Raw genomic sequence first — 11108 nt, 5'->3', positions numbered from 1 at the left:
GAACATAACCTGTTCATTACTGAAATGGCTGAGGCTCAACAGACTGGCCCTGGATGAATACATTCTTTTTTTGGCCAGTCTTGGGGCTTGAACTCATGGCCTGAGCACTGTCCCTGGCTTCTTTTTGCTCAAGGCTAGCACTCTACCACTTGAGCCACTTCTGGCTTTTTCTATATATGTGGTGCTGAGTAATTGAACCCAGGGTTTCACATATATGAGGCAAGCACTTTGCCACTGGACCATATTCCCAGTCCCTGAACACATTCTTATATATTTATATAAGAAACACTGTGGCAAGCATTGGTGGCTCACGTTTTCTAATCCTACCTACTTAGGAGGCTATGATCTGAGGATCACAGTTTGAAGCCAGCCCAAGCAGAAAGTCCATGAGACACTTATCTCCAATTAACCACTAGAAAACTAGAAGTGGAGCTGTGGCTCAAATAAAACTTTAACATAGTTAGGCAGATCAGACTCTATCAAAAAAAAAATCACATGAGAAAAGATCTAGAACTCAAAACCCTAGGAAAATATGGCCTGCCTCTTCAACAGTTGTATTTTTTTTTATTAAGAAGCAACTAATACAGAATTAATCTTAATACAGGGAGCCCATAACCTTGGTATCATGGACACTTTAAATTAAATCCAGGGTGTTTATCCCTTTAAAAAAAAAAGGTGCCTCCACTCATGAAATTATAATCAATATATATCAAACATTTAAAACCTATCACCTCCAAGTTCTATTAAAACTCTTGTTACAGGGGCTGGTAGTGGCAAGAGTGCTTGCCTCATATACATGAAGCCCTGGGTTGGATTCCTCAGCACCACTTATACAGAAAAGGCCAGAAGTGGCGCTGTGGCTCAAGTGGCAGAGTGCTAGCCTTGAGCAAAAAGAAGCCAGGGACAGTGCTCAGGCCCCGAATCCAAGGCCCAGGACTGGCCCCCCCAAAAAAAAAAAAACTCTGTTACAGCTGCACACCAGTGGCTCACATAATCCTAGCTACTTGGAATGCTGAGATCTGAGAATCTAAGTTCCAAGCTAGTCTAGGCAAGAAAGTCCATGAGACTCTTGTCTGCAATTAATCATCACAAAGTCGGAAGTGGAGCTGTGACTCAAGTGGCAGAGCACTATTGGCCTTGAGAAACAAAGAAAGAAAGAAGGACAAACAAACAAAGAAAAACTCAGGGACAGTGCCCAGGCCCTGAGTTCAAGCCCCATGAGTGGCATCCAAAGAAAGAAGAGTTTCACTTGAAGATTCAGAGAAGCAGAATACAGATGCCTCAAGTTTCAAAACACACATACATACAGCTTGAAATTTGGAACATGTCAGGCTATCACCTGCCACCTGTGAATACCATGTCACCTCTGCACCAAATAGGCTCAACTAATCTCCCTTCACCAAGGTAAATCTTATGCCTATTTCATACCAGCTGCTAGCTCCTCCGCTGGAAATTATTACACAGGCTTGGCTAATGTGGTCCATGACCACAAGACAGTATCGCTCATATGGTGACACTGATCAGGATTTTTATGCATCCATTTTCCCCAATACAGTGTATGCCCTCCAAAGGGAAAAACCTTATCAACAAATCATAGCATACCTTACAAATAAGGACTTGCAGAGAAGGATGTCTGTAAATGGAATCTTTTTGAAAATGATTGACCTGTTGTCCACAAGCTGTGCAGGTCACGATCCCATGAAGCCCATCTTCTAGGAAAAAGAAGTGACTGTTACTCACACATTTAACACAAAGTGAGAACAAGGTGCTTACCTCGGCCAGTATTTTACAAACTTTGTGTTAGAGATGAAATTTCTAACAATCCATAGGAAAATGACATTTTGGACACACGTTTAAAAGGTTAATCTTGCCTTTTCTTATTTTTTTTTAATGACAGCTTCTGCAAATACTGAGCTACAAAGTCCAACTTCTTTCCTTTTAGAGACGATCACACATGACTAACATGAAGAAAGTTCCACAAAGAAGTTCTTAAAAAATAAACTGGGCAGGCTGGGAATACGGCCTAGTGGTAGAGTCCTTGTCTTATATACATGAAGCCCTGGGTTCGATTCCTCAGCAACACATATATAGAAAAAGCCAGAAGTAGCGCTGTGGCTCAAGTGGTAGAGTGCTAGCCTTGAGCAAAAAGAAGCAAGGCACAGTGCTCGGGCCCTGAGTTCAAGCCCCAGGACTTGAAATAAAAATTTAAAAATAAACTGGGCACCGTTGGCTCACATCTATAATCCTATCTACTCAGTAGGCTGAGATCTGAGGATGGTGGTTCAAAGCCAGCCTGGGCAGAAAAGTCCTCCTGAGACTGTTATCTCCAATTAACCACTCAATAACTAGAAGTAGTGGTGTGGCTCAAAGTGGTAGAATGCTATCCTTGAGGGAAAGAGCCCAAGTGCCCAAGCCCTCAGTTCAAACCCCATAACTGTCAAAAAAAAATTAAAAGTTCTGAAAAATATAAAGCTCAAAAGCTCCTTTTTGCCATGGCTTTATAAATTAATTCAGTATGAGTTCTCAGTGAATGAAGTAAGTGACATATATGCAACAGATTCTTTTTCAACCCTATACTGAAATTAGCCATACCATCCTCCAAGTGGAATCATCTGCACAAATCTTCTAAATATGGTACATGAAAGTTGGTAATTTATGATTTACCTGCCTTCTTTCTATGTTTACTCCATTGCTTACTCCACACATCAGTAATTTTTAGATATGGTAAAGACTACCTATCTTGCCAGCAAGACATCAGATCTGTGCTGGCTGCAGGAAAATACTCAAGATCACCTACTTCAGAAAGATAAATTTTTAAAAGCTCTCCACCTGACTTTTGTCCCATGTTATGTTAGGGCAGCACTCGCAATCCAAGCTGAACACCATCTGGAATATCTTTGAAATCAGACACACCTGCAATCCCAACTACTCACGAAGCTGAGGCAGGAAGAAGAGCTGGGCCTACTGGGCAAAATAGCAATACTCAAAAACCAACAAAGATCCCAACCACAGCCTGACACCAGTGGCTCTCACCTGTAATGCTAGTTACTCAGGAGGCTGAGATCTGAGGATCATGGTTCGAAGCCAGCCTGGGCAGAAAAGTCCTATGAGACTCTTATATCCAAGTAACCACTCAAAAACTGGAATTGGTGCTGTGGCTCAAGTGGCAGAGCACTAGCTTTGAGCATAAAGAGGCTCAGGGACAGCGCCTAGGCCCTGAATTCAAGCCCCACAACCAACAACAACAACAAAACAAAACACACACAAACACACACACACACACACACACAAAATCACTCTCATCACTAAAATATTGAACTGAAACCTTTTAGAGATTTTTTTTAACAGATGACCCTGGTGTGCAATCAACACCCTGATCAAAATAAAACAAAATCGTATTAAAAAAAAAAAAAAAAAGGAAGAAGGGCTGGGAACATGGCCTAGTGGTAGAGTGCTTGCCTCGTATACATGAAGCCCTGGGTTCAATTCCTCAGCACCACATATATAGAAAAAGCCAGAAGTGGTGCTGTGGCTCAAGTGGTAGAGTGCTAACTTTGAGCAAAAATAAGCCAGGAACAGTGTTCATGCCCTGAGTTCAAGCCCCAGGATTGGCAAAAAAAAAAAGGAAGAACAAGAACAAGAAGAACAAGTACAAAAAGAACAAGAAGAATGAGAAGCTGGGCTCTAGTGGCTCACATCTGTAATCCCAGCTACTCAGGAGGCTGAGATCTGAGGGTAACAATTCCAAGCCAAACCAGGCAGGAAAGTCTGTCAAACTCTTACCTCCAATTATCCACCAAAACCAAACGTAAATGAACTGGTAGCTCAAATGGTAGAGAGCTAAAGAGCTCAGGGACAGCACCCAAGCCTTGAGTTCCAAGTCCTAGGACCAGATTCCACCCCAACCCCCACCCAAAAAAAATAAAGACTATGGTTCAAATATGACCAGTGAATATACAAAAGAAGCAATTAAAAGACCTACAAGAAGACAAAACAACTGATTAATCTTTTGTTTTTTGTTAGTTTTAATGTCCAAAGCACTGTGGACCCAAACATTATTATAGGCTTCTTTATTTGTGCGCTTTTAAAAAAATTTAGAGCTGGGAATATGGCCTAGTGGTAAACTGCTCACCTCGTATACATGAAGCCCTGGGTTCGATTCCTCAGTACCACATATATAGAAAAGGCCAGAAGTGACGCTGTAGCTCAAGTGGTAGAGTGCTAGCCTTGAGATAAAAGAAGCCAGGGACAGTGTTCAGGGCCCGAGTTCAAGCCCCAGGACTGGCAAAAAAAAATTTTAAGTGAACAAGCTCTGGTGGCACATACCTGTAATCCCAGCTACTCAGGAGTCTGAGATCTGAGGAACAAGGTTCAAAGCCAGCCCAGGCAAGAAAGTTCTTAAGACTCTTATCTCCAAAAATCCAGAAGTGGAGCTGCAACTCAAGTGGTAGAGCACCAACCTCGAGCTTAAAAGCTAAGGGACAACACTCATACCTTGTGTTCAAGCCAGCAAAAAAGTGAAATGTACAGTGCAAGAACACAATCACACTTTTTCAGAAGATAAAAAAAGGATGCGAAAATTTTCTGTACATGCTGCTAATACTTTAACTTGTTACTTTGTCCCATGTTGATGTCTTGATATTGGGCATTTATATGTCAGATATTTGTTTTAACAGAAACAAATAACCAATGCATTTTTTTCCATTTCTAATAATGATTTCACTCATAAAAGCTATCAAGACAGGTGACAGATAAAATGTGAATATTCATCCAATGTTAAATACTATCTTCTGTGTGCTTTTGTAGGCCCTTTATTGAAGAGCTTTAAAAGTACCACAATTAATACTTTGGAGAATTTCTCCCACATGTACTAGAACCAGCATGCTAAAGAAGCATAAAACAATAAAACTAGATTACATTTCCTGGCATGGATACATTTCCAAAAACATGGAATGAGAAATGTTCCCAAAAGGATATATATATGTATGTATGTATGTATGTATGTATGTATGTATGTATGTATGGGTATGTATAAATAACATCCTACTTTCAAAAAATGGAAAGTAAATGTGCTTGAAGTAAATATATACAAAGCATAGAAAAACATGCACGCACATGCACATGCATAAAATTTAAAGACAATCATTACCTTTGGGGTGGGAATAAGGGGAAAGGATGAAAAGTAGGACTGAAGCAATATTTTATTTAAGTGAGATCTGAAGCAAATATGGTAAAATGTCGAAATGTTACTTAACATTATGTATTTGTTTCTGTACACCTATGTTGTAAGTTTTGATTGTTATGAAATATCCTAAAGATTCTAACAGTATGTGCGTGGAAAAGAGACATTTTCATTCCTGAATTCAATACAGTTCAGTGGAAGGCAGTGGTAGAACACATTTTTATTAATGAGAGGGGAAAATATGTCAAGATAGGTTGTGATTGTTTAAAAAAAATAAAAATAAAACACTGGTTCCTAAAATGGCCACCTTAAAGTTTACATTTTTGATAGTTTCCAAAATCAGGTTTTGCCTTTGGAGTTTACTTTTAAAAGTTTGAACTCTAACTACAGCCTCAGATTACTAGTCTTTTTATACATATGTATGGCAATTCTAGAATTAAACTTCCTGTGTGATTACTAACAGTTGAAAAGATTCAACCAATCATTAGGTTTTTAAAAAAAGACTTATGGTCCACTAAATGCCTACAAACATATTCCCTTAGGCGTGATATAAACATTCTTACATGGGCACTCAATAAAATGTCCCAGAAACCTATCAGCTAAAATATATTACCAGTTGTATACCCAAATGACACTAGGAATGCTCTTCCCAACCACAGTGTTTCTTTGACTGTGCTTTCAGATTTCAGATTTCCACATTTCAGATACTAACTGCTCTATACAGTCCCTTTCCAAAAGACACCATTCAGGGATTAATTCTGACACAACGCAGCATACTACTTGTCTTTCCTCACTAGAGGATTCATGACCATATGAAGTAAATTCATCACCTTCTACTTGCTGATTCTCTTAAATTTTATCTTGCCTTTGGTGTTGCTGAAATGACAGCCTTCCTTCGATGAACTAGAATCTCATTTCTCTTTTAATTGACTTTATGTTCAAAGGGGGTTGAACTCCCTCTTGTGGACAAAAGACTAAATAACATTTCCTTGACTTTTTTTTTTTTTTAACCTGAAACCTAACAAGTCAACCTGAACACCAAAACCAGTATTTCAAAAGTACAGATATATTTTCCCAGTTTCACTGACATAATTGTGGCAGTGTGATACCATGTACTCAGAATTTCACAATTGTGAACTTCGGTGTGATTCCACAATTATACAAGATGATCAATATCAAATAGATATGTTATCATTGTATTTGTATTTCCTTTTTTTTTAAGACTCATCCTTTTACAATGACAGATTATTCTAGCTCTGTTAATCAGCCAGTTACTATACATAGGCACTATTTTAAGAGCATATGCTAATGTGTGGGACTTCTAGTCTCCTCAGATTTCTAAAGGAGTGCTCCTGCAGCTGCCTTTCTAGTGATGGCTGTGTACACAGTGATGGTGGATCCAGACAAGATAGATGGCAGGACATTATTAAATCAAGCTCCCTTCTCTTTCCTACTCTTCTGTGTACTGCATCCATGGATCTGAAACTTGAAACTTGGGCATATGTCTTGACCTCATGCCCAGAAATACAACTAGTAAGGGAGAAGAGTAATGGGATTTGTCGTTTCTTAATAAACATTCTCAGGTAACACCCAATGTATATTATCTAAGGCTCTATTTCACAATATTCTGAATATGTATGGAGTTATCTGGAAGCCACAGGCAAAACTTTGCCCCATATGCAGTTCTTCTCAGGTAAGGGGAACATGTGATACTCTAGATCTTACAGAACTAACCTGTGAAAGAAGGAAATGCTAAGCTTCTTGAGATAGCTAAACAGCCACTGAAGGCAAAGGTGTTTTGAAAAATGGTGTTTAACCTTTTCCACTTCAGAGCTCAAAGAGAAACAGAAGTTCGTTTTAAATAGTGCTTTTAATAAAAACAATGGGCAGAAAAGTGGAGGTATTTTTAGTAAGCACATCAGATTTTCTAATATGGTCATAGACAGCAATTGAAATTCATGTTTCATTCTCATTTGTATTTACCTCCGCGTTTTTTGAGATTTTCAGTTTTCATTTTACTTCTGCTTCTAAATTCAGGCCCTTTAAAATCATCTTTGTCTTCATTCAGCACTGGCTCTGGTTGTACAATCACTGTACCTAGAATGATTTCATTCAAAAAACCATTACACATACTAAATGTGCAAGTGAAGTACAAGACTTCAGTTCAGATAAAGCCAACATTGCTGGTACATATTCTGTTTTCTTTCAAGCTTTAAATACTTGTGAAAGGACTTCAAGAATAAATAAAACAGGATAGTTGCAAAGGGGCCAGATGTCTATAATTAACTTGTTGGATTCTAGGTCTTAGAAATAGGAAGGTGAGGTCTTACAAACTGAATGTAACAGACATGCCAATCAAATGATAAGCCTCAGCCTAGTTTTGAATTTGCATAATACCTATCACAAAAGCTGTTAGTAGTACAAGCAGTCACACTAAGTTTCACAAAGAGTTTATAAAACAAGAGTTTGGCATAAAGAAAAAAAAAACACTCTCTTCTTAAAATCCAATCAGAAAATGTGGGGCGGATTTTTTTTAGTAGTTTTCTATTGTTTTGGGGGTAGGGGAACTATGACACTCATTCTATTGCTGCTTCCCCTATTCTACAGAATCTGCTAGAGTATGCCAAACCTTCAAGTCTTGTAAGATAACTCTAAAATACTTGAGCTGACATAATAAATAAAATTATAAAATGAATTCTAGAACAAGATCACTTGTGGATGCCTACTGAAGTATTTCAGAAAGAATGTCTTTTCTTAATTATAAAATCTGTGAACTGAGAACAAGTAAGGAGCAAAGAAAATGGCTCAGTAAAAAGGCTTCAAGGCCTCAACATCTGCCTGCCTTCATGGGCTTTATAATGGGCCATTACTGACAACTATTAAAAAGGTAGTTTTGTCAGGGCTCCTTTTGAACCATGGGCCTAAGTAACTGGACAAGTATATTTTGTCAAGCTAGAGTATCTAGTTACTAAATGAATTTCTGAGTCTTCATGAAAAGGGTAACAAAGGAGTGGAAAGAAAAGAAGATTAACAGCTTCCAGTATGTGCTGAATTTAAATAATCCTTATCCTCTCAAACATGTCCTTTACAGCAATTATGTATATCATCCTGAGAAGTGCCAACATTTGAAAAGAGAACTCATGATTTCAATTAACAAAGAAATAACTGAGCTTTCCTACCTGGAGCTCCTTCTCTACATGGGAACAAAGCAGCACAATTACAAAGGACAGCCACTAATTTTGGATTAAGGGAGGTCTCACCTGAAATCTTAGCTCCTCAATTTAAAGCAGAAAAAAAATCTTCAACTCAAAATTTTAAGTCTTCATCTCAAACAGTAGAAGCAATAACTACTTTACCACATTGTTTTGAAGATTAAAGAAGTTAACTCTCTAAAGACTTTATTGTACCAACATATACTCAATAAAATTTAAAATGACCGCCCAGATTTAGCCTTATACAACAGGTCGATTTTTGTTTTAACATGAGGTTAATAATATCAGGTTAGTAATATCATATACTCATCTCCATTTACAGTAGCAGGAAAAGAAGGGTTTGCATTTCAAGTTACTACAATAAGCACTCTCAGTGATACCTATTAAGACTGGAAAAAAAAACAAAGTGAATCACTCATTGTCTTCAGGATTCAGACTCCCAGGTTAGTTGTTTGTCCCATCATTCATCAAAATGATTCCACAAAATTGATAGAGATGGTTCAATAAAACAAGAAAATGGTAGGCTTCCTCCATTCTTCTCTCTTCTCTCTCTCTCACTCTCCCTCTTTCTTTCTCTCTCTCTCTCTCTCTTTCTCTCTCTCTCTCGTTTCCATCATTCTTGTTCTGCATTTCATTACTCATTTCATTTTCTCAATAGATTTTATAACTTCTAATTTGCCCTAGTTAACCAAAGTCCAATCCTTCCTACCCACTGTATTCATTAAACTTCCAGAATTTTAAAAAATGTATCACACAACATAAATATACGCAGGGAATAAGGTTAATAATGCTGTGAAAGAGATGACTGTGAATGCATTCGGAAACCCTGCTGAGAGACCAGAACATAGTATATAAGAAAGATGAAAGTCTAAACTTTTGAGTCCTTGAAACACCGTGAGATTAGCAAGTCCTTTGTCACTCTGTCATCTTCTAGGCACAATGCTCTCAAACTTCAGCTATGAAGAATCCAAGATTTTCATTTGGTCTCTCCCCTAATCTCATTAAGGAAGTTTTACCATTAGAAAAATGTTAGACGTGTCTGACAAGATTTTTAAAATATATGTAAACTTCAATAAACACACCCCAATCTACCTTAAATAGGTAGTTTTGTATTAAACAATTTAAGGTAAGAGTGAGGTGAAAAGAAAACAAGGTCTAGGGGAATAGCTTAGGAGCAGAATGCTTGCCTAACATGTGCAGGCCCTGGGGAGGACCCTCAACACTGCAGAAATAATGCTAACAATTCCGCAAAACTAAACCATACTATAATTTTTTTTTTTACGATTCCAAGAATACTCGTTATATTTTTACATATGGCAAGCAATTAAAACCTTTTAAACTTGCTTCCACATTCAAATGTAATTTGGAAATGAGCTTTAATTTTCAAGTTCACTGGAAAGAAAAAAGTAATTCATTTTGTTATTTATGTATTATCGTCATACTAATCTATTTCCAGACTGCTGTAACTACAATGCCAACTTTGCTCCTTTACATATATACCTCACAGTACCCAAGTAATTTTGTAATATTTTACACACTTCAACATCATATGAAAATTATCACAGATTACCTTTTGGCAAGCTTTGCATAGTAATATCATTTTCTGAATTTTCATTAGAAACTTCTTCATTTATACTTTCATCCAAAGGTTTTTCATCATCTGATTCTACATATTTTGTTACAATTGAAGGTTTCCTATGAAAAAAATTAAGTCCATAGAATTACTGGCATTTCTGGCAGTCAGAACAAATGCTCCTAAAAACACAAATGAGTAACAGAAGCTCTCAATCACAAGTGTGCATGAGAATGAAGGAGAGAAGCCTGTATCTCTGCATCTCATCACTGAAGACTAACTTAGTAGGCCAAAGGTAGGATCAGGGCAGGTGAATCTTTTTTTTTTTTTTTTTTTTTTTGCCAGTCCTGGGGCTTGGACTCAGGGCCTGAGCGCTGCTGTCCTTGGCTTCTTTTTGCTCAAGGCTAGCACTCTGCCACTTGAGCCACAGCACCACTTCTGGCCTTTTCTAAATATGTGGTGCTGAGGAACTGAACCTAGGAATTCATGTATAGAAGGCAAGCATTCTTGCCGCTAGGTCATATTCCCAACCCCATGAATTCTTAATTTTTTTAAAAAAAAAGCTCCTAAGGGGACCTCTAAAAGTATTCTCTTTAAGAATTCCTACTTTAGGGCCCAAGTGGTGGTGAGGCACTCTAGTGAGCACAAAGGCACTAAGTCCAAACCCCAGTACCAGAAAAAAAAAACTATTATCTTACACAATAAATCAGTAACAAGCAAACTGAATGTATTAAAAGTCATTCCAACTACTTAGAGATACCAAAAATTCAGTACATGGGGCATAAATTCCAGTTCTCATGCATGATTTTTTTTGAAAAATTCAGAAGAAAACATTTTCCCACTCTTTGATACATACCCCTTCCTCTCCCATAGCAACTCTGATGACTCATACCCATCAGAACAGCTTCACTAATGCTACAGAAACCCAAATCCTCTGGTAAGCCAGTCAACAAACTCACCTTTTCTCCTTTTTCAAAGTACACATTCTGACTAAAGAAAGGAACTATAGGCTGGGTGCTGGAGGCTCACGCCTATAATCCTAGCTACTCAGGACTGAGATCTGAGGATCACAGTTCAAAGCCAAATCCGGCAGGAAAAGTCCCCAAGATTCTTATTTCCAGTTAAGCACCAGACAACTGAA

The 11108-nt window shown here is 37.9% G+C and overlaps 1 protein-coding gene across 7 annotated transcripts in view; it reads right to left on the bottom strand.

Annotated features, from left to right (window-relative positions):
• Atrx (ATRX chromatin remodeler) overlaps positions 1-11108 on the bottom strand; it is a 163518-nt gene that overhangs the window by 94585 nt on the left and 57825 nt on the right. For 4 of the 7 annotated variants that reach the window (XM_048336717.1, XM_048336719.1, XM_048336723.1 and 1 more), the window contains 3 exons: positions 9965-10089; positions 7166-7279; positions 1603-1712 (listed from right to left, as the gene is read on the bottom strand). In XM_048336717.1, the coding sequence (XP_048192674.1) occupies positions 1603-1712; positions 7166-7279; positions 9965-10089 (349 nt within the window). The remainder of the gene's footprint in view (positions 1-1602; positions 1713-7165; positions 7280-9964; positions 10090-11108) is intronic. The other 3 variants (XM_048336718.1, XM_048336720.1, XM_048336721.1) reach the window with 3 other exon arrangements.

This window comes from Perognathus longimembris, chromosome 28 (assembly GCF_023159225.1).
Source record: "Perognathus longimembris pacificus isolate PPM17 chromosome 28, ASM2315922v1, whole genome shotgun sequence".
NCBI classification, from domain to species: domain Eukaryota; kingdom Metazoa; phylum Chordata; class Mammalia; order Rodentia; family Heteromyidae; genus Perognathus; species Perognathus longimembris.
The sequence above is the reverse complement of the archived record's forward strand: the minus strand, read 5'-3'. Positions and strand labels throughout refer to the sequence as shown.